Consider the following 25,262-nt stretch of genomic DNA (forward strand, 5'->3'; position numbering starts at 1 on the left):
CGTAAATCTGTGTTCAAGGAATTCTGATGATTGAAAGATAAAGGTCTGCGATCTTTGTTGAATTTATTTGCGAGAATGAATTTACAAGTTAAGTGAACGCAGAGTCGGTGGTAGTAAAGAGTGGTGGTTTGGTCGAAAGTTGAAACTAGAATGGCAGAGAGTTGCGTTCCCGTCCGCGCCTGGCTCTCCCGGGGCTTCAGGCGGCGGAGTAATTATTTAGTGTTATCATATGTGGGACGAGTTAAAGTAGTCCCCATATACCTCCCCACCAGCGTCTCTACGCGATACAATAGTAACATATAGTACATAATAACAACAATGAATATTTTAAAATGTCAATCATAATTTATAAAAACACAAGTCCATTTATAATCTAAGGTACATAATGTTGTGATAATATTGCGCTCGGTTAGCGACAGGAAAGTAATAACAAAGTAATAATAATAGTGGCTCCATGCCGCCGTTGCATGGAGCTGTGGCCGTACGAATTTTTATTCGCCGTAGTAAATAGGTACATAAATGATATACAGGTAAACATAATTGTTGATAAACGGCGAGCGCTAGTCGCAATGTACTTAGCGTAGTAGTGAGCTACCTGTGTATACTATGATTGTTTACGATGATTTAAAATAGCTTGTTATGACAGTTCTATTGTTGTTTTTACTAATGCACTTTTGACGTAGTACATAGTATTGTGAATATTTACATAATAAAGATTTTATTGTAGGATGCTTATATATGCGTATTATTGATAGTAAATTTTATTGTTTTTTTGTTTGTTTTAGTAACAGTAATTTATTAGATTGTCTGACATTTGCGATATGATAGTTACAATTAATTTATGAAATTTATGGATACGTCAATCTAAGGTTTCTGGTTAGTTTTTTTGCTAATTACTGTGCCTTATGATATTGCCAAATTATTACTGCGCTTGATATCTGTCCGGGAAGTGAACATGTCTTCCGGATCGAGTTGTCATTTTTGTTATTAGAGGCTGTGTGACGGTTCCTCTTGATGGGATTTCTTCTGTGCTTTGAAAGAATGCAGGTTTCAGTCGATCTATTGATGAATAAACGTGTGATGAATGCGGTAAATCCTTGTGGATGAAAAATTTTCCAGCGCTGTGGTTACTAGCGGGAGTGGGTTTCATCTCATTAAACCTTTTTTGTAGGCGTCCGACGTAGGTGTCGGGTTCTTCGCGGTGGGTTTCTTCGCGGTGGGTTGTGGTGAAGAATTCAGATGGTAGTCTAATTGTTCTTCCGTACGTCGCTGTGGGTGCAGTTGTGTGTCGTGGTATTTTTGCTTTCTGGCGAGCGACGCACTGTTTGACGAAGGTTTTGGTTTCCTTTGCCATTTTGGGCCAGACGAATCTCTGACGTATGCTGTTGGAGGTGCCGGAGGCGCTTGGGTGGCATACGTTGTGTACGTTGGCTATTGCTTGTTCTCTCATGTCTCGAGGAACAAAGGGGCTGTTTATCTCTTCTATTCGAGACAGCGTATCTGCTACGGTGTTGTGATGACCGGAGATGTGTTTGACGTCGGTGAATCTGCTACGGTGTTGAGATGACCGGAGATATGCTTGACGTTGTTTCTTGCTGAACGCAAACGTAATCGGTTTGCGATCGGTGTAGATCGTTTTTCCATACCAGTGTGGCAGTGTTGAAATGCCAGATGAGGGTCCTTGCAGCGAAACTCCTCTAATCTGCAATCCTGTTGACTGGTTCGTTAGGGTTCTTTTCTTCAAGTTGACGCTTAAGTTGAAGAAGTGTAAGAAATCTGCTCCTAAAATGGCTTTCGAGACGTCTGCGATGATGAACTTCCACTTCATATCGCGGCGGAGGCCAAATTGGAGATTTATGGTTTTTGTACCATATGTTTTTATATGTTTCCCACTAGCACTGTATAATGTGGTGGGGCATGTATCTGTGGTGACCGTATTGGTCGTGTTCCAGCTTGATCTTGGGAGAACAGATACGTCAGCACCAGTGTCAATTAAAAATTTCTGTCGCGTCACGAGTTCGTGAATGAAGAGACGACAAGTTTTTTGAGGAAAATCGCACGTCTCTACTGCGGGTTTTCCATTGTAGTTTCTTGACTTATTATTAATAAAGGTACATGGTTTGGTGCAATTATATGATTTGTTACCGAATTTTGCATGGTAACTGCAGTAGCCGTGTACAGTGTTATTAGTGTGTAACGGTCTACCACGTGACCTGGAACGAGGTCGGTGCGCGGAATTTGGGTATGATGTCGATGGATGACGCCATTCGCGGCGGGTGCTGGGATTCCGGTTTTCGAAATTAATGTTTGCCTGTCCATGATCATCTCTCCGAGTTGTTTTAAGTCGACTGACTTCTAGAGTGAGTGCCGAAATTTGTTCTTGTAAATTTTGTAATATAGCACTGATGTTTGGATTCGAGTTCGGGATGCCATTATAATGTTTACTGTCCATAGTTTCACATTCAGATTTTTGATAAACTTCCGAGATTTTATCTGCTGCAGATGCTAGTTGTAACAGATTGTCGTCGGGTAGTGCGGTAAGTATGGCTTGAATGTGTTGCGGGAGTCTTTGTAGCCAAAGTACGCGTACGATTGGGCTCTCCGATAGCCCGGGACCAGCGAGTTCATGGATGAGTCGAAGCAGTCCAGAAGGCTTCCTGTCCTCGAGCTGTAGTCCGGTTAGAAGACGAGTGAGTCGCTTTTCTTCAGAATCTTGTAATCTCTCGATGAGTGCTGATTTGAGATGAGTGTACTTGTATGCTGCAGGAGGATTGATGACGATGTCGCTTACGGCCCTGAGGGTCTCCATATCCAAAGCGGCAACAATAATGTTGTACTTGGTGAGGTCATCCTTTAGTCTTGAGTTAGAAAATTGGCTTTCAGCTTGTGCGAACCAAAGTGCAATGTTGTCGCGCCAGCACGCGGGTAGTTTAACCGAGACAGAGTTTATTGTTGTGTCCATTGTGGAATTATTACCGTGGATTTCGTTCGATGTCTGGTTATTCTCGAATGACATATTGTGTTGATAATACGGCAAGCAATAGGCAGTATAAAATAGGCAGATGTATGTGTGAAAATAGCAAGGAAACAAAAGCAATGACGACAGTAAATTTAGGTTTTGAAAAAAAAATTTAAAATTCAAAAATGTTAGATTGATGATATCCGAAAATTTCAAAAATCCCTTAATCTAGAGTGCATACAATGTAAATAATGTGAATGTACTGTGACGAGTTCAACTTGTCTGGTCACTTAATTTAATAGACATGTAACAATATTGTACACTTGCAAAAATTTTTTTTAAAAGTTATTTTAGAATGTTCGTATTCGGAAATTTAACTGTAAAATCACTGTATGTAGGATTAATTATGGTTCGTTACTTGGTGTTGATTACTGGGCATTGATTTGTGATGGATGTTACGAGGTCCGGAACTGAAGTTCTGCCTGCGTAGTAAATCCGGTAGATCCTTGATCTGCGATGAAATTGATGTTGGTCTGCAGAAATTGTTGCGTTCTGCGGTGAATTTGATGCTTGGTCTGCAGCTGCTGGTGCGGTGTTTCACTGAAATTGAGATTTTTTGGCACTATACTATTCGAATATACGAGTTTTTTGGTTCAGATTAGTGGGTAAATTTGATATACTTAATTATTAGAATTGGTGGGACAATAATGTTTTTTTTTTGAAATGTGCTTTATAATTCGACAATCAGACTCTAATAAATATACTGGACTTGAAAATGTTGAAAATGAGATTGTAAGTAATGAGATTGGAAGTTACTTACTCGATTGTCCAGGATTCCAGCTTCAACGATCGACCTACCGTGTCCACTAAATATTATTATCACCAGAAATGTCGATCACGTCGGGGTCACCAGTGTGGCAGCGTGAACGTCGGGATCACCAGTATGGCAGTGTAAAGTCGGGATCACCAGTATGGCAGGATAAATGTAATTTACGATGGCTGCCGGTATCGTAAATCTGTGTTCAAGGAATTCTGATGATTGAAAGATAAAGGTCTGCGATCTTTGTTGAATTTATTTGCGAGAATGAATTTACAAGTTAAGTGAACGCAGAGACGGTGGTAGTAAAGAGTGGTGGTTTGGTCGAAAGTTGAAACTAGAATGGCAGAGAGTTGCGTTCCCGTCCGCGCCTGGCTCTCCCGGGGCTTCAGGCGGCGGAGTAATTATTTAGTGTTATCATATGTGGGACGAGTTAAAGTAGTCCCCATATATTAAAATTTGAGGTTTAACTCATTATGTTATTCCAAAAACAAAAACTATTAAATTAATTAAATTAATTGCCCCCCTCTAGAAAAAACAGAACAAATAAAGTATCTAGGAATCGTAATTGACCATAATCTTAGATGGACACATCACATCAAACAAATCACAAATAGGCTCCTCAGAACAATACACATTTTCCTAAATATAAGAAACATAATTATATAAAATAAAACAATTGAAAACAATATATTTTGCACTATGCCAATCAATAATAGAATATGGAATAATTGCTTGGGGAGGAGCAACAAACGCAGCTATCACTCAAATAGAAATCGCACAGAAAACAATATTTTTTTTTATTTATTATAAATTTTTAAAGATACAAGTTTTATGCAGTCCCACAAAGCTGTCACACATGACGGCTTGTCTGTAGGTTCTACAAATAATATATATAAACATTTTTAATTTTTAATACATGTATGACACAAAATTATACAATAAACAATATCACAAAATAATATATATCAAAGTACCTACCTATATACAAATTATTTTGGCAGGTACGTTTTGATGTTCAGGAATACATCAATAATAAAGTTCAGAGATACATTGATTCGTCGCTTATTAGCCAACGCTTAGTGTTTTTGGGGCAGGGTCTCTCATTATTCTGAGGTTTAAAAGAATTATTAAATTTATTGAAAATCTCTGGTAATATTTAAGCGTTCGGCTTCCATACTTATTTGTTACTCTTGGAATAATGAGGCCCTTATTTTCAGTGAATCTTGTTGTGTGATTATGCACCGGTTGCTTTTTATATTTGCTATCTCCCTCATTATCCATTATAATAATGTACCAAAGAAGACCCTTTATTGGAAGTAGGCCCTCAGAACCATACAGTAGTTTTAGATTACTTCTTTGTCTGTAGATATTCGGTGGTACAATTTTTTTTATTATAGCAATTTGTAAGTTTTGTATATATTTAATATAAATATTGCTTGAGTGCCCCCAAGTTCGTATGCCATATCTGAGTATGGATTCGACCATAGAAAAATAAATTATTTTAAGAGTACAATGAGGCAAAACAAATTTCAGTTTATAAAAATTACTTGCAAAAGATCGGAGCTGGTTACAGATTTTAGCCACTTGTTTATCCCATTTAAATTTATTGTCTACTATTAGTCCCAGATAAGTATATTCGTTAGTAAAGTCAATTGTTTCACAGTGGCAAATATTTTCAATGTTTCTATGAATACATTCAGAATTATGAGCAATTATTTTGGGTATATTCCATATTCCCAGGCTTGGTGATTTTACATACATACATTTTGTTTTTTTAACATTAATAATTAAACCAACATCATGAGCCCATTTAAGTAGCTCGTTAAAGTCTCTTTGCAATTGTTGAATAGCTATGATAGGATTTTCATTGGATACTACAAGTGCAGTATCGTCAGCGAAAATGAATCTAAAGGCCTTTTTAAAGAGTTTTGACATAACAATAACATATATAATGTACAATTTTGGACCTAAAATTGATCCTTGCGGTACTCCTGATTTAATATGTCTTCCTTTACTCATATCATTTAAAATCTTTACGTTCATTTTTCTATTAGTTAAGTAGTTTTTAAAAAATGAGAGGAGTTTACCCCGGATTCCAATGTTTTCAAGAACCTTAATCAATTGTATATGGCTATTAAATTAAAGGTAATACTCAAAAAACATAAACTAACCGACACAGACCAAATATTTAAAAGCTGTGACGTACTTGATATACGCCAATTATATGTTAAAACAATACTAAAATAAATTTTCGACTAAAAAAAAAAAACCCCAACAAACACAAAATATCACTAATAGACCGGTCAGACAAGCGTACAAAGAAAACATAAAAACTCCGACGGTAAACACTACCTTTGGACAAAGACACCATAAATACCACGCCATTAAAGCATTCAACAGTCTTCCACTTGAAACAAAAATTGAGGAAAATAAAAATAAATTCAAACACAAAATAAAAAAATGGATTAAAGAACAAAAAGACAATATTACCAAAATTCTATGACATAAAATAATAAAACATATACACGCAACACAAAAAAAATATATTAAACACGCAACACGCACAAACACATAAATCATTATAAATGCCGATTTACATTCTCTTTTAATATTATTCTTTTAGTGTGATAATTATATTTTAATTTTTAATCTTTATTTTTAGTTTAAATTTATGTTTATTTTAATGTTGTTTTTCTTTTTTTTAAATCTATAAATTCTTATATTATAAAATGGGGGCCTCAGCACGGGTAAACAACCCAGTGAGGCCAACATTACTGAATTAAAATATGAAATATTGTAAAATAATGTATCAACAATAAAAAATAAAAATAAATTACTTACTACTAACTTGCCTGCCTCCGTACCAAAGTGATCTATGCATTTGAGTCAATTCCTGTTTAGCGCAATAATGTATGTATACAGAATGAACAGTTTCTCCAGCTTAAGAGCCATTTGCATAGATTCTGTTACCTCTGAATTCTTGATTTTTGATAGTTCTATGTATTTAAAATGTGCGTTAAATTTTATTGTTTCTCTAGATCTAGAGGAAGAGGATCTGGCCTGAGCAGAGCAGAAGAACTGGCAAGAGACGAAAGGAAAAGACTGAAGGAAGAGAGAATCAAGAAGAGGCAGAGGAAAGCCCGAAGGAAGGTACAGTCCATACAAATTAACTTGTATCAAAGGTATTTTTGTAGTAGTTCAAAAGAGGAGTCTGCCTCTATAGTCGAGCTGACGTCAACTGTGTACGACTATTGAATCTGGAAAACTCCAGATTCGACGTAATGTGGGTGCGCGTCAATCTTGCCAGTACGGCAAGATTCTACGCATGTCTATACCGCTCACCGAACCATAGCGAATCAGACACTTCCGAGCTCTTTAAACATTTGAGAGATACTATTGATGATCTCTTGCCCCGCTACCCTTCGGCCGAGTTTATTATTCTGGGGGACTTCAATGTTCATAACGAACCATGGTTGAAGTTCTCTGGCCCAACGGACTCGGCTGGCCGACAGGCGGAATCCTTTGCCATTTGATACGGATTAGAGCAACTGGTTCAGGAGCCTACAAGGGTTCCTGATGTCCAGACTCACCGTTCCAATCTGTTAGACCTATTCTTAACTACTGTGCCACACGGTTATAAGATTGACGTCACAGCGCCTCTGGGATCATCTGACCACTGCCTAGTGACGACATCAATCCCCGTTAGCCTCAGACCAACCAATGAGAGGCTGAGGAGAAAAGTGTGGCACTATAGGTCAGCAGATTGGTTCGGTATGCGGGCCCATTTCAACGCTTTTCCGTGGTCAGCTGTTTGTTTTCGGACTTCGGACCCTTCAAGATGTGCCCAGGAGATTGGTGAAGTCATCAAATCGGCGATGGATGGCTTCATACAATCGACTACTAAAGAAACTGGTGTGGGATCAAAGCCGTGGTTCAGTCGACAATGCTCCGAAGCAGTTCGACGAAAAAACGCGGCTTACCGAGCCTACAACACATCTCGAACGCCCGAAAGCAGATCAGCATACAACAAATTGGCAAAGGAATGCAAGAGAATCATTAATAGGTCAAAATTCGAACACGACATGCAGATCAGCAAAAAGCTGGCTGCCTGCCCGCATGGCAGCAGAGCATTCTGGTCCCTTGCGGGCTCAATAGGTCGGAATTTTTGCAAACCCAGTTTGCCACCTCTTACCAGACCTGACGGCTCACTAGCAAACACCGCCACCGAAAAGGCTAACTTATTAGGGAAAATGTTTGCGGAAAACTCGTCCCTCGATGACGGAGGTGCTGTTCCGCCTTCGGTTCCTCACTGCGGCTTCTATATAAAAAAGCTGAGGATCCGGCATCGGGATGTACTCCACGTTATACGGGGGCTCGATGTTAACAAAGCTAGTGGACCTGATGGAATACCTGCCCTGGTATTGCAGAGGTGTGCTGCGGAAATAGTTCGAGTTTTGACAAAGCTCTTCAAAATGTCCCTGAAGTGTGGCACTGTGCCCTCTGGTTGGAAAAAAGCGGTCATTCACCCTATTCCCAAGAAAGGTGACCGCTCCAACCCGGCCAACTACCGCCCCATAGCGATCACATCAGTTCTGTCCAAAGTGATGGAACGTGTGATCGACGACAAACTGCTCACATACCTCGAGAAGAACAAAATTATCAACGACCGTCAATACGGATTCCGGCGGAACCGCTTGTGCGGTGATCTTCTCGCGTATGTGTCGCATGTTTGGGGTCGGTGCCTGGAACGTCACGGTGAGACCCAAACGGTCGCACTAGACATATCCAAGGCCTTTGACCGGGTCTGGCACCGAGGACTTGTCAACAAATTGCCTTCTTACGGACTTCCCGCATCCCTGTGTACGTGGATTGCTGACTTTTTAAGGGATAGGTCGATTCAGGCAGTTGCTGACGGTTTCACCTCATCCTCACACTCTATAAATGCTGGCATCCCACAGGGATCGGTTCTGTCTCCGACTTTGTTTTTGTTGCACATCAATGACCTTTTGACATGTGCACCGATTCATTGTTACGCGGATGACAGTACAGTTCATGATAGCTTTTTGTTTGACAAGCCCCCAAAGGGCACACAAACTCCAACGGCTCGGAGGGCTTTGAAGCAGAGAATGGACGGTTATCTCGAGAGTATTTCCTCCTGGGGTAAAAATAATCTCGTCGAATTTAATGTTTCAAAGACCCAATCTTGTCTGATTACGTCTAAAAGGGATCTAAATGATAACCTAGTCTCCTTCAACGGAAGCAATCTTCCGAACAGGCCTTCCATTGATATGCTTGGTGTAACTATAAGTGACCAGCTCAGGTATGGGGGCTCCATCGAAGCCAGAGTAAAGCTGGCCTCTCAGAAGCTGGGCGTACTGTACAGGGCCCGCAGATACTTTAATAGTACACAACTGCTGACCCTGTACAAATCGCAAGTGCGCCCTACTGTCGAATTTGGCAGCCATCTCTGGTCCGGAGCCCCTAAATACCTGAAAAAAACCCTTGACTCTGTGCAAAAACGGGCGGTCCGTTTGATAGATTCCCCAATCTTAACAAACGGACTGCAATCTTTAGAGCACAGGTGTCAGGTAGGTATGCTGTCCTTGTTCTATCGGTATTACAATGGAAGATGCTCTGAGGAACTAGCGTCATTGATCCCTTCGGCACCGGTGCGTAGTCGGGATACACGCCTCTGTGTTTCCTCCCTCCTACAACATGGGACTCTTCAAGACCCATGTTCACTCCTTCCTCTCCACAAAAAGACCCTCCACACAGCATCCCCAAAGATGACATAGGCCCTGAGGGAAATTATTTTCTTCAGGGCCTCCTGTGTGGAGTTAATATAAAAATAAAAAAAAAGTACATTAGAGTAGCACATGAAATTGTGAAAAAAGATACAAAAATATGCAATATTTATACTATACTTGATTAAAATATTAAATAATCTTACGAACTGAAACCACATAAACAAAATATGAATAGTGTATTATTTTATGTTAAATTATTTTTTTTGGTAAACTAATGTTTTTAAGACAAGATTTTTTATGCATAGCACAAAGGGTAACAATTATTTTTATAAGCAATAATTATTAGCCTGAAACACTCATCCACATTGAAAAATCTCCTGATAAAAGATACATGACACCAACGGGACTTGAACCCGTGTCCTTTCGATTTCCGGTTGATAGCTCTGACCACTGAGCTATGGCGGCTTATCTCTTATCCGCGAAATAATTCAATATATACTAGTGTTTCATTCTACAATTACTGCTTTTTACATTTGTATCCTAGTTCCACTTGTTTATTTTTTACTGATTTGAAACAAATAAACTATGATAATATTATAATATAAATATTCAAATTCAATAGTCGGTGGCTGAGTTGACATCGCGTTTGGATCCCACCCGGGCGTATTGTGTTCAATTCCTCGGCTGGCTAAGTCCTCCATCACAACACAAGCAACATTTTCCGTTTACTGTGGTGGTAGTAGGAGATTTTCAAATATTGTCAGCTTATTCGTAACCCAGGAATGTTTGTCTTTCTTTTTAAAAAAAAAAAAATAATAATTTATTACTTTCAAACTAATTTACAGTCTGTATAGTAATATTTATGTAATATGTAACTAGTCGCACCATTGTGTTGGGTCTTGGGTTGCAGGTATGTACTAAACAACCAACCCGTGTTTATAGATCACTGCGGATTACTTCATGTATACCGGTATGCACACAAAGAGACTTCTCTGATTTGGTCATTAAATTGAAGGAAACATGCGGGAACGAATACAAAAAATGGCATTGGCTTAAGGAACGGACGATCCAGCTTTTCGACATTGTTCTTTCGGCTCGTGCAATGAAATTAGATATCTGCTTCTTTTGCAGTAAGCTAAAGATAATTGACATCTCTGTCTTTAGAAAGACAATTAATGCGCTTGAAAGAGTAGATTACGCACATATTGTGTCAACATAGGCAAGTAAAAAAGGCTATGTATAAAGATAAGGAATAAATTTCAAAGTTTGATGTAACATCTCTCTCTGACTAGTGACTAAATTGAAATATCACGTTGAATGTAGGTTAACCAATTTCAAATGATAATGATTGTTTTTTTTTTTTTTTTTTTTTTCGTAGGAAGCAATCACTTTGTGGTTAGACATTATATATTAAATCAAATAAAACACTTTGTTTATTAACCACGACTTTATTATTATTACATCTACCGGTTTCGCTACGGTCGTGCTTCATCAGGATGTGAAATATAACTATTATATTTCACATCCTGATGAAGCTCGACCGTAGCGAAACCGGTAGATGTAATAATAATAAAGTCGTGGTTAATAAACAAAGTGTTTTATTTGATTTAATAGATAATGATTGTGTTGTTTTCTCTGTCTATCCTAAAGAAATTTTAAATTTTTATTGCATTTGACTTTGAAATGGGTTGATGTTTATGAAAATAATTTTTATTGTCAATTTTAATAATGATTGTAAAATTATGTGTTTTAGAAATACCTAATATACTTATGATTATTGGCAAAAGAACTGATTAGTATTTTTAAAACATTGTCATAGAAGTTACTGAAAAAAACCCTACCCAAACCATAAAGTTGTACCATAGAATTGGCTGAAAATCCTATATCCAAAACCTAGCCCCTCTCAGCGCAAGATCTCCTAGCGAGGAAATAAGAAAACTATGAAAATATCATACATCTCTTTATATTTATTTTACATATGTTTTTCAATAATGTAATAATTGTGATTTAGTAATTAATCAAAAAATTGATAAGTAAAGTTTAACAGTGTTCGGATGCCGTAAATTAAAATGCCAGTAACATAATTTCAGGCAAAGCTGGTGAAGGAGTGCCTATCGGAGCGGATGAACTGTTTCAGCCACGACTCAGACCACTGGCGCACGGAGCCCAAGTGGACTCTGGAGCCCTTCTGCTTCTGCATGAACGCCAACAACAACACCTACTCCTGCGTCAGGACCATCAACTCCACTCACAACTTCCTCTACTGCGAGTTCATCACAGGCCTGATCACATTCTACAACCTGCGGATAGGTGAGACTCACCATTTTACTTTAACATCTCCTGATTTCACAAGATAGCTTTCCTCTTACATGTTTATCTTAACTTTCCCTCTTTGAAGTGTCCAATCTCTAATAAATTTCATCAGAGTTATCATTGTATGTTTGTCTATGTCTATTTCTATGTATCCTCACCATTTTACTTCAATATCTCCTAGTTCCACAACATAGCTCCCTCTTCCATGTTTACCTTAATTTCCCTCTTTGTGGAAAAGTGTCCAATCTCTTTAATAAAGTTCACCAGAGTTGTCATTGTATGTTTGGCTATGTCTCCTATATTATATGGCTCCACCATTGTTTGAGCCTTCTTCCTATAAAGATAGGATATTGGCAAAATATTCAAATGGGTTGTTCTTCATCTTCTTCATATTTTCTACTTTAAAAACTTTTGCATTCAATCCTAGGAAACACTTTCTTGCAAAGAGAGTAGTGGAAGCATGGAACAAACTTTCTCAACATGTCTCGATGCTACCTGCTCATTAAATAATAATAATAACAAATAATAATTTTTAGTTGGGTACTGCCTTGAAGGCTAGCCATGTGGATTTTTACTATTTAATATTTAATTTTTTACTATTTAATATATTTATAATTGATTGGATTGTGAGACTATTGAGGTTTCAAGCACTTTAACAAAGATTTTTCTATGCCCAGATCCTTTCGAGACCCAAAACCGTGAAAAATACCTCACGCCGGATGAGCGTCACTTCCTCCACGACCAACTAGAAGATCTCCGCCGCTGCAAGGGCCGCTCCTGCACCGTGGGGGCAAATCACGGCCCTCCTCCCGAGCTGCCGGCCCCCAATCAGTATGCCCGGGGCGCCAATGGCTGGAGGGGGCGGGGCCTGCCGGGGGTATATAAGGCAGAGTCGGTGGCCGGGCAGGTCAGTCCGATGTCGGCTGCCGCGGCCGCTGCAGTCTCGTTAGGTAAGAAATAAACAAATTCTAATTTTTCGCTCATTTATTCATATTTTCATTCTTAAGTCATTATTATGAGATAGATGATCTAACCGGTCAGTGGTTGAGTGGGCATAGCGCTTGGGTCTCACCCGAGCGTCGCGTGTTCGATTCCTCGGCTGGCTAAGTCCTCCATCACAACACAAGCAACATTTTCGGCTTTCTGTGGTGGTAATAGGAGATTTTCAAACATTGTTGGGTTATTCGTAACCCGGGAATGTTTGTCTTTCTTTTAAAAAAAAAAAAAAAAAAAAAAAACAACAAGGCAATAGATTTCGTAACTAAAATAAATGATTACGAATACATTAACAAAAAAATAACTATTCTATGTTTAATTGATCTGTTGACAGGTTTCGGTTAAATCCTGCTTTCGAAAATACTAAGAAACAGAAAAACCGGGAACCATTTATTGGGTAACCAACACCCCTGCCATAGGTCACCCCAAGAGGTTTTACTACGTTTGGTGTCCGGGTTCGTGGGGCGAGGTTTGGTGAAATCGGGGGATTATAGTTCATACTTTCAAAATATTATGCAAAAAGTTTAAATTTCATTGTATATAATATAGCACAGGTTTTTTTAGCTTGTGCATTCTTCCGGCCCAGCACGGATTCCTGATGGATTTTCTTACCGTACAGTTGTGACAGGATGTTCATTCTTACGGACGGATTTTTTCACTATGTATTAGTGGCGCGCTGCTTAACTGTAGTAATATTATAATCTTTCACTGCTCATCCGTAAATTAAAGAAAACCATTGCTGATTATGGTAGTTGTCGAACAATCGATTACTGAGAGAGTACTTTATATATTAGATGTTAGTATAACTTTTGTCCTGATGAAGGAATCATTTTTCCATAACCGGTTGACAGTGAAATTAATTTAGTTTTTCAAATAAAGTATTATTAGTTTTGTTAAAAAAAAAACCATTTTTTTCGCATTCGTAATGTGTCTGATACCACTTACTGTCTCATAATAGTGACAACCAACTAATGCATTGTCTCTCACATATTCTTAATACCTTCTCCTGTCGAGTGTTGGCTATCGTAAAGCTTATTCCCACTCTGAAGACTTCTATCGTCAAGAATAGAATGATAGACTTTTATTTTCAAAATTGTTAGTGGAATTATAGCCAGCCCTGATTTATTGAGCCTAATCACCTTCAACATACCAACTAGAACTACTCGATCAAAAATTCTTTTTAATTACAATATCAGGACTGAGTCATTTAGATACTCACTTGTACTTAGATTACATGCAGTTGGCAATAATTTCGCACAAATTGTAGTTTTGTTCAACTTCACGGAATATAGTTACAAGACGGCTATAGTAACATAACTCAATAATATTAATATTCTTCTGCATTGAATTTCTATAAAACTAATACCAAATTTTTATTTCCTCATTACTGTTGCACTAAACTATTATGTATATCAAATGTTTGTAAAAGCCCGTATGGGTGTAGAATATATAAACAAATAAATACATTCGGAAGGATTAAATGCCATTTCTCTTTGCTTACTGCGTATTATATAATACTTCATTCGGCTTTTACCATCATTGTGCCTTTTGAGATTTGTTTTGTTGTACCTACTTTGTTCTTTTTACGGTTTTTCATAATTTGATTTTTTTCAACGAATCACCATAATAATTTTTTTAACCCATACATGTTTGGCTATAGGTATGTTTTGTTATTTAAAATATGTCTGTTTTTAAAATGATATAAATATTCTATGGGTATTTTCTACAAAATATTTTTTCTGTTGCTTTTCTTTGTAGCCTTTTGTGGGAAATTTATTTATGCTAAATTACATAATTCTTAAAATTATGTATGTATTTAGTTTCACAGCTTATAATTATTCTCTTCTTCAATAGCAATAATTGTTCCTTACTCTATGTATTAATTATCAGAGGTTCCCAAACTCACAGATGCAAATATTTTATGTAATTTGAACTGGTTTTGAAAACCATGTCACGACAAAAACTGAATATGTACAACGTTAAACTGAGAACTGTCGCATTAAATTGTTCTCTTTTTGGTACAGCAATCAACCAGATATATTTAAAAGAAATCATTAAGTACCAAGTTTTATGACCTCCGTTACCTGACACTTTTTACTGTAAAATATTTTCATTTTAAACCAGTGTACATATTTACGTATCATTATTTATTAGAAGAGTTTTTTTCCCCTTTTGAAAAATAAAGGTATGTGACACTTTACGAGTGCTCTCCTATCTGTACTGTGTACAACCACGGGAACTAAGCGTGACCTGGTTGGGTGAAGTTCTGAGGGGGGTTAAGGATGTATTTGTTAGAAGAAAGGATTTGTTACTACTACTTGAAGATGCCAGAATTTCCAGTAGTTTGTTCCATCGCCTGTGTAATGCAAAAGAAACCTATCTGCATATCACACGTTTTGAGAAAACAGTGTCTGAAGATTATTAATGAATTTTCAAATACTTGTTAAAAATCAAACAACTGCAATATATGCAGATGTTTTTTTCTGTAATCTGTATAAATTATTATTTTTTATTTTTTATAAATATCTTTTATATGAAATTTGTTGTGGAGAAATAAAGACGTGGTCTTTTTACACAACTAAGTTGGTGAAATCACAGTATTTCTCTCATTTGTTACTAAAAATCGCCATTTTCCCCACATGAAGTTCTTTTGAATGACATGAGCGGTGTGTGCCTCATTGCATAAGAAGTATTTTACAAGACATTTATCAGAAAACTAAACAAGAAACGATTCATTGTTATGTTGCCGACATCAACTGTGACTGATTGTTCCTTTTCCAATTCTTGTCATGTTGCCGACATCAACTGTGACTGGGTGTTTCTTGTCCTATTCTTGTCATGTTGCCGACATCAACTGTGACTGGGTGTTCCTTGTCCTATTCTTGTCATGTTGCCGACATCAACTGTGACTGGGTGTTCCTTGTCCTATTCTTGTCATGTTGCCGACATCAACTGTGACTGGGTGTTCCTTGTCCTATTCTTGTCATGTTGCCGACATCAACTGTGACTGGGTGTTCCTTGTCCTATTCTTGTCATGTTGCCGACATCAACTGTGACTGGGTGTTTCTTGTCCTATTCTTGTCATGTTGCCGACATCAACTGTGACTGGGTGTTCCTTGTCCTATTCTTGTCATGTTGCCGACATCAACTGTGACTGGGTGTTCCTTGTCCTATACTTGTCATGTTGCCGACATCAACTGTGACTGGGTGTTCCTTGTCCTATACTTGTCATGTTGCCGATATCAACTGTGACTGGGTGTTCCTTGTCCTATTCTTGTCATGTTGCCGACATCAGCTGTGACTGTGTGTTCTTTGTCCTATTCTTGTCATGTTGCCGATATCAACTGTGACTGTGTGTTCCTTGTCCTATTCTTGTCATGTTGCCGACATCAACTGTGACTGGGTGTTCCTTGTCATGTTGCCGACATCAACTGTGACTGGGTGTTCCTTGTCCTATACTTGTCATGTTGCCGACATCAACTGTGACTGGGTGTTCCTTGTCCTATACTTGTCATGTTGCCGACATCAACTGTGACTGGGTGTTCCTTGTCCTATTCTTGTCATGTTGCCGACATCAGCTGTGACTGTGTGTTCTTTGTCCTATTCTTGTCATGTTGCCGATATCAACTGTGACTGTGTGTTCCTTGTCCTATTCTTGTCATGTTGCCGACATCAACTGTGACTGGGTGTTCCTTGTCATGTTGCCGACATCAACTGTGACTGGGTGTTCCTTGTCCTATACTTGTCATGTTGCCGACATCAACTGTGACTGGGTGTTCCTTGTCCTATACTTGTCATGTTGCCGACATCAACTGTGACTGGGTGTTCCTTGTCCTATTCTTGTTGTAAAATTTGATTTAGAAAAGCAGCTGTACTGGTTTGGGAATCTTTGTTCTATATTATATTGCAATAGTGGCAAGTGGTGTGGTGTGTGTTTATCGTCTGCTGTGCCGTGGTCGACTAATCTTGTATGTACTAACAAACAGCCGCGCCGTCTGCTCTGAGACTCGTGGCCACCGAGTCCCGGAAGGTCAACTCCCGAGGGAAGATTATCAAGTGAGTACCAATTCTCCTGCTTTATCATACCTTCATACTTCTTACTAACAATACCTACTATTGTGTTCATTGGTTCTTGACTCAGCTTTGCTTACAATTTCAATATCCATATCTCAAAACTATCAAAAACCTATTATTATTATTACGTTACAGTAATTAAATTCCTATGTTTTAGATTTCTTAATAGCATTTATTGCATTTAATTGGTACAAGACTCAGTTTCTGGTCCACAGAGATTAATATTGTATTAGTACAGGGTGGGGCAAAAATAATTACCCTATTGGAAATGCTATAACTTTTGCAAATGGCGCCAAATGTCAATTCGGGTTTGACACTTGTGAAGTAAACAAACGCAGAATACAAATCGACAAGACATGAATCGGTTTACTCCGCTAGAACGCGGAATAACAAGCAGTACCAAAAATACCATAAAAAAAAAATTACAGCAAAAGAACATACTGTGATTACTTTTGCCCCACCCTGTATTAGTCCCTTCTTTCCAAGGGGATACGCAAGTGTGATGACAGAACTTTTAGATTTTATGAAAATACCGAGTGTATGCTGTCAAAATGTTTATATTTGCGGTCGGCTAATAAGCGTGTGACATCACAGTACGTACGCAGCGGTGCTGTAGTACTGCTGTTTGAATTATGAATTGTACTGAATCGTCTCTCGTGAGACGACACAAGACACAATTGCACACATTTTACCCAAGTTCACTTTGAAAGTTCATAGCTTTTTCATTTTTGGATATATACAGTAATTAATTTTACCATTCCTATTAACTCTTTAAATATAATAGATTTTCATAAAAATAAAAAATAGGCGACAACCTCAATGAAACGATAATTTACGATTAGATTTAATAGAATTAGTTAACTTTTTGAATGCCATGCTTTATTTTTTTAACCCTCGGACTGTATTTTGATTTGCTTTCAGGCCATGGCGGAAGCGGAAGGACTGGAGCCAGGCCCGGCGGGAGCGAGAGCGGCTGAGACACCGCCATAACCTGCACAAGATGAGATACTGAACACACGCACACACACTCTCACACATCATCCACTAGTTTAAGTTGAGCACCAGCACACACACACACACACACACACACACTATCCAGAGCAAGTATCGAGACAGACAACGTATGTTTATATGTATTACCCAGTTGATAAAACAGCCTAGGTCTAAATTAATCAAGGCCAATGAAGTATCTGAATTAGTGAACAAAACGGCCCCGGTTGAATTGGACGCAAGACAAAACAGCCAAGGTATAAATAACCCACAATTCGTCAAAGGCTTTGGTCTTCTAGGCCTAAATTACCCAAAGGTCAATACAGTGTAAAAACTATAGAGATTCCCGAATTTTTGTTACCCTTGATGAAACAACCTAGATTTAAATCATTTAAAGGCTGAAAGTTTGAAAACAACCCTGGGCTAAATTTCCCAGAGAGCAAACCTGTATTGATTTCATTTTAGCGAAGGCCAAAGCAGCCGAGTTGTAAATTATGGCCATGCAATCTTATTTAGACAAAGGCCAAAACAGCCTGAGCTTCCAATAGGGCCTTGGTTAAAACAGCCCAGGTTTAAATATGTTCAAGAAAAAGCAGCTTATATCTAAATTATCTAGGGGGCCCAATATGGTACCTAAATTAGATAGAAGGCAAAACAACCCGAGTTTCAATTAGACTCAAGACGAAAAACATTGGTCTAAATTAACCTCGAATCAATATAGTCATCTCAATTTGATAAGAGGGAAAAACGAACCTGGTTTTGATTAGATTCAAGACAAAACAACCTAGGTTTCAATCAGCAGGAGGCCAATATGGCCTTGGTCTAAATAAAATATAGAACAAAACAGCCTGGTTTCGGGAGGCCAATAAACAAAACAGCCCAGGTCCAAATTAGACTGAGGAGATAACAGCCAACTGAGACCAAATATCCGTTAAAAGGGACTCTTATGACAATCCAGTAATAGAATTTGTTTGCAAGGATTTAACTGTCATTTTAATTATCACTAAGTTTGCCATTTTAACCTTTTATACTGACAAATCATTCGACATCTTACGATGATCATATTGTAACATCATTAAGACTTGGAACCAGCCTTTTGACATTGACACAGTTGACTATCAGCGTCATTTTGAGCATTTTGGCATTTGAAGGGTCTATGATAACCACCGATTTTCGACTTGTCAGTGTTTGTTTATTTTTTGATGGTTCTGAAGTTGCTGCAATAGCTCCTTAGTTCACTGAGGATGCATTCTGATCCTAGTCCAAGCGATTACCTTTTTCTTGTGTCATCCCAAAACATTATTTCTGTTTTTTATATTCTTTTGTCATTCAAAAGAATTTTTATATTTATTGCTTATCGATGTAAAACGCTTTATGAAATAGACATACATTAAACTCCTTGCAAACAGATAATAACAGTATGTAATTCTACAAACAATATAATATAATAGTGTCTTGCTGCTTTTTGTGATATTATGCGTTTATGAAACCAAATAATTTTAAGACTTGGTTATTTTAAATTATTGTTCTTATGTTTTACTATAAGTTGTTCTACCCATAAACATATTTATAGTTACAGTGAGAAACCGGAAAAATATTTTCATATTCGGTTCATTTTTGCATTTAAGTCCTGTAGCATCTGTCAAGAAATTTTAATAAATCAAATGATATTCTTGCTAAAACTAAAACGTAGACAGTAAAATACTTGACAAAATGACACTTTTACTGCAATGAACGTAAAAGGTCTACACTGCAATTGCAGTTCTTCATACCTTTGGCCCCCAAGGGTTAAGGGACTGAAAAACAAAACTTCTTGAGCGTGAAACTTCTTATGTGGAAGTGGGTTTCTCTGTAATATCTTCAAGTAGTCCCAGAGAGAGCTTGTACGTACATCATTGACGATCATCCTCTACCTTCTAATGCAGCGGTCGGGGAAATTTTTTAACCATTACCCCAAAATATTTTTGCGTAAGTCGATATTAACCTTTTCCCCCCTTTTTGAAAAGAATACAATCGATGTATATTTAAATAAACATTATTTACTGAATTAATTTACGAATGAATGAATTAATGTAAGAACAATTTGAATACAGTCTTCGGCCTGTAATCGATTTCTGTTCTTCGTTTTTATGTTCATTAGAGTGGAAAAGTCTTGTTCACAAAAATAGGTTGTTGCAAATGGCAGAAACTTTTATGCCGCCTCCTCATGTGCAATTTTGAAAGCCTTCGTAGCTTTTGACATCCAAAAAGACGACAGATTGGCTTTGCTCTCAAATTGAATACATGCTTCAGTATTAGATCGAAGTTCAAGTATTGTTTCTGCCAAACCCGGAGGTTCTTCTGGTATGTTAGCAATTTCATATTTAAAAGGATCTACAACCCAATTGAAATTATGTATATCAAGATCTGGAAAGTAGTCAGAGAACAGCTCTCTGAGTTTGGTAAGATGTTTTATAACTGTATCCTTGATGTCATCAAAAGTAATATTTTCACAGTCTTCCAAAATAGCAAACTAGAAAAATTTCATTATTACCTCAAAAAAAACATTTTTACCCCATTTGGGGTAATTTACCCCGGTTCCCCGACCGCTGTTCTAATGTGTCATGTGTGAAAACGAAAAATACGGAATATACTAGAACGGTGATACCACATACAACCTCTCTCTGTGACTACTATAGCTTTATAGTTAATGTCTTATACGGTGTTGGTAGGGGCTTAAATGCCTAAGTACTCTGTAAACTGCTATTATACAAGATATTATATATAGTAAGGAAATGTATTTATTGTTCACGGTCAGTAGGATATTGTATTAATATAATATATATATATATATATTTGTACAGCTAAACGTCACAAATTATAGGTTTATACTTTTTGTGTTTTCTTAATGTATCTGTATTTTTTTTATTATTTAGCAGTTATTATTTTTAGGTTTCGCTATGAAATAAGTCAAAGGCAATAATAATCTCGTATTTCGGTTTATGATTTATATTATAGGTAGCTTTTCAATGTTTATTAAAAAAAATAACAATCCATAATAATAATAATAAGGTGATATAAAACAATAAGCAACGAATTACTATTTAAAATCCCAGATGAAAAATGAAGAATTTAATGTGCTAGATATTGTAAATATTTTGTGTTTTATGGGTTTTTTATGTCTGCCAGTTCTAGTGTTAATTAATGACTTTCATAAATTTAAAAATGTATTTGATATTCACATTGTATAGGTTAAAATGCTGTTTTTATTTTTTTTTACTCAATCTTGCCAATTTTGTCGATGTCACAAGAGATATTTATAGCTTTTATTATTTCTGGATGTTGTAGAGATATTTATGGAACATGCTATATTTTTGTTTTTAGCAATGTAAGAAATGTCATTATAAATAATGAATACAATAATTTAATGATATTAAAAATATATATATATTACAATAAAATACAGGGTGTTCAACTGCAATTGACAGTTAGCATTCTGTAGAATGATTACAGTTCATATTTTCATAAGGTTGTCTAATTTAATCCAAAATAATCATAGACAACCAAATTGATAGACTTGCCCCAACATAAAATGTTGGTATGGTTTCGATGAGCTGGAGGCAAACCACGTCACCATATTGTTGGCACCAGAATGGTTCAAGAATGCTTTAAATAAGCCACGACATCAGTTGTATGTTGACCGCACACGAATCGCACATTGAAATAACCAGACCCTGTGCAGAAAAGTAAAGTTTACTGAGTAAGTAAGTAAGGTTTGCAGTGCAGTCCATTGTGTGTGAATGTTCATTTTTAACCGAACCAAGTACAAATCAGTTTGCGTAGCGACGCAATAATGAGTGAGGTTAGTAAATAGTCTAACAAAATATTCAATTTTAGAAACAAGTTCGACTTTTTGTTTACCGGATTTGGGATTTATAGTTTTTTTACAAAGCCTGCAATTTGCGCCCCATTGTAAAAAGGACAATAATAAATCAAAATTCCAATGGTATCCATTTTTTCCAAAAGGTCCTGAATCTATTCAAAGTCATTAAAAATTTATTTAATTTACATTAAATAAAAATTTTGCCTCAAATATTCATGTATTTTTTTACCTCTCAAACAATTTACAGAATATTATTATGTCATTTGCATTCTAACACCCTGAATATATTACAAATAATTTTTTGAAATTAAGAATAGTCGTAGAAATATATTATAATTGAATTAATATATAAATAATTTTACATTACAGTATTGTAGCAATTGTGCTTTTTGGCTAACTAAAACTATGTATAGGAATTGCAAATGTGTTTGTATTATTACATATAAAAATGCAATTTTGTTATCTATTTAAAAATTATATCAAATAATATTACGTATACAAAAAAATGAAAGAATACAAATTTTTAGTGTTTTTATTTTTCAACTGTGTATTTTCTATTAACCTTGAGAAGTCCTGCAAACTTGATAAATGTGGTAACTGTTGACAAAGAACCAAATATAAATACTTAAGAACTTGTGTTAACCACAAGTGGGATAAATCTCAAAAAGTAATGGTTAACATTAAAATGGCTAGGGTATCTAACATGGTCGCTCAATAAAACCCTATATCAATACGATATTGACTAAATTCGTCATTTATGGTTATTAATTCATATAAAATGTGCAGAGGGTCGGCAGACAAAAGCCGCCTAATTAAGCACGATATCTAGACTATCACTGAACTTCGATGAACTGTCAATATGTCAGTCGTTGTGCAAAGTTACTGGCTTATTAATGAACGGAGGCAGACTAATGAAGCTTGTAGAATTGAAAAACTCTTGTATATGCAATCAATTGAATCCATTTGAGCTTGGAGTAACGGAATTCAGAATGTTGTTCAAAATATCTCGATATTTGAATTTCACTTTTGTTTCCAGAATGAACGCTAATCTTGGAAGCGGAAATTAACCCACATCCTATCAAGCTGAAACTCGGCAGAAAGACTCGTTGTTGATGAAAATGCATTCTATCAACTTTTGGTGGCAAACACGTACACGCACTTGGGCATATTTTTTATTTTTTTTTATTTTTTTTTATTGCACAACAGATAGATTATCCAATTACTGTACAATTCTCAATTTGACAATCTTTACACCTATGAAGATAATTATTATACAAAAAAAACTTTAGGCTATTTAACCTCTCGGCGAGTATGGCCGTACAAGTACGGCCAGAACAAAAAACTCTCCAAGGAGTATGGCCGTACTATTACGGCCGCGTGTATAACTCAACCCATACGCGATTTATTCACGAAATGTGAAGTGTACTGCCATCTATGGACAGTTTACAATAATGTGTCAAACATTTTGAACAGTTGTCTCATTTACCGACGTTATTATTTGAAATTTAAAAAAATACGTGACGTCATCAACCGCCATTGCTCTCCTTTCTTCGGTCGACAACATTTGATTTGAGAGCGTGCGAGTTTGCTAAGTTTTAACATTGTTTTTATGCGGTTTTCTCGTTATTACTGCGAGGTTTTGCGTATTGTTGATTGTTACATTATGTAATAATATCGTTCTATTCAATAATTTATAGAGTGTTTGACTATTTTCGAGAAAACCTCATAACCCAGTTAGTTGAAAAATACCACACATCACGACCAGTATCATCCGGAGGTCAAAGAGTATTTGACATTCCCACTTGCCTCTCAGAAAAACACCTGTACCACAAACGACAGCCCAGAGTAATAGAACTCAAAGGAAATGTCATGTGCGTAGCCACACAAAAAATCAGCCAAAAAGAGAAAAGATGTGAGGTTCAGTGGCGGCCGGTGGTCAAAATATGTGGGGGTTCACCGGATTACAACATTAAGTCATAAAATAAATTAAATATAGGTACATACCTATTTATAAAGAAGTTCTATTCTGTGTTCATTTTGTTTAGCAAAGACCTCTATCAATGCTTAACACTGATAGTGCGTTCAGTCTGTCCTGGCTCAACGTGTTTAAAAAGGATTTTATTCTTTTTAACGTTGAGAAACATCTTTAGCTTTCAACTGAGGTCATTCCAAAGATCACGAATGGTGCACAAAAGTTTTAGTAATTTCACAGTCTCGGGAAAGTCTTCTAATAAACAAGTACTATAAAAAAGTTGTAAAATTGATAAAGCGCCGTTAGCTTTTGAAAAATCGTCGAGGGCGTAAATTGCACAGAGTTTACCTTTTAGGTACTGAACTTTATTTAGGAAGTCATACGTTTTAAGCGTCACATTGAAATCATGTTCTGGGAAATTCGACCTGTATCGATTTTTATTAAATAGCTCATTATGGTGTTTACCTTAGGCACGGTAGCCTGAATCCAATTGCATTCTGATGTCAACTTTTCCTAAAACCTTTAAGCTCAAAACTTTTTGTAAATGTAAATGATAAGAATTATGTTTTTTGATTTTTTCAGAAAGGTGAGTTACATCAGTAACACCGCTGATTGTCCAAACTGAATCAACATCGTAAATTAAACACGTAAAACAAAATAAACTATTCAATTGATCACATGCACAGAGCTACAAGCTTTGTTTTACATTGTTTTGTTAAATGATCGAGTAAACTTCTTCGATCCAGATTTGCACTCTTATTTTATTATCAGTTCAGGTTTTAGGTGGACCGGCATTTTTTATTATCACTTTGTTTTCAAAACTCGACCTATTATTCTTAATGTATTCCACATTCAAACTCATTCTTAATTTATACGTTGAACAAACACAAAAGTAATCATAAATTAGTATAACATGCAATTGATATGCCTTATTAATAATTGATATACAAGATCGATATAACCTGCAATTAAACTTCAAAACTTTCTCAGAGTAAGAAAAGTTTTAAATTCAAGAGACAATGCCTGGCAACGGCGAGTACTGACTGAACTGATAATAAGTAATCTGACCATCACTCATCTCTTAATGACAAGTTTTATCCTGTATGCTTGTATCGAAGAAGCGTAACATTCGCTGAAAAATAGCAGATGGTAAATTGAAACAACGATATCGACAATAATATCAAACATACGCGTTTTAGTTTAACTTTCTACTGAATAAACCGTTCCTTCTGATGTGGTGGTAAAACTCCGAACGCCGTTCTTGATATGGTATTATTTGCAAAGAATAGTATGTAATGGTATGGACCCACGCTTTCGACTGTTCCACAGAATATGCGACAAAGCAGTTAAATTTTGGATCGCAATCGAAAACGAACTGCTACGAACATAGGCACAAGTCAAAGTCGGTCTGCAAGTTAAGCGCGCTTAATAAGTAGGTACCTTTTGAATGAGATATTATAACCGAACCGAGTTTCGTATTGTGATTAGCCATGTCGGAAATCTTGTTGGTTGTTCGGCGCTCGGGAGCA

At 36.7% G+C, this 25,262-nt stretch overlaps 1 protein-coding gene across 1 annotated transcript in view; it reads left to right on the forward strand.

The window, feature by feature from the left end:
- Sulf1 (Extracellular sulfatase Sulf1) overlaps window positions 1–21,381 on the forward strand; it is a 220,690-nt gene extending 199,309 nt beyond the window's left edge. The window contains exons 13-17 of the mRNA XM_089647310.1: window positions 6,818–6,929; window positions 11,617–11,836; window positions 12,517–12,789; window positions 16,822–16,891; window positions 17,831–21,381. Coding sequence (XP_089503436.1) covers window positions 6,818–6,929; window positions 11,617–11,836; window positions 12,517–12,789; window positions 16,822–16,891; window positions 17,831–17,921 — 766 coding nt within the window. The 3' untranslated portion in view covers window positions 17,922–21,381. The remainder of the gene's footprint in view (window positions 1–6,817; window positions 6,930–11,616; window positions 11,837–12,516; window positions 12,790–16,821; window positions 16,892–17,830) is intronic.
- The last annotated feature ends 3,881 nt before the right edge of the window (window positions 21,382–25,262 follow it).

The sequence above is a fragment of the Hesperophylax consimilis genome, chromosome 26 (genome assembly GCF_061612785.1).
Source record: "Hesperophylax consimilis isolate HC1 chromosome 26, BYU_Hcon_1.0, whole genome shotgun sequence".
In the NCBI taxonomy this organism is placed as follows: Eukaryota; Metazoa; Arthropoda; class Insecta; order Trichoptera; family Limnephilidae; genus Hesperophylax; species Hesperophylax consimilis.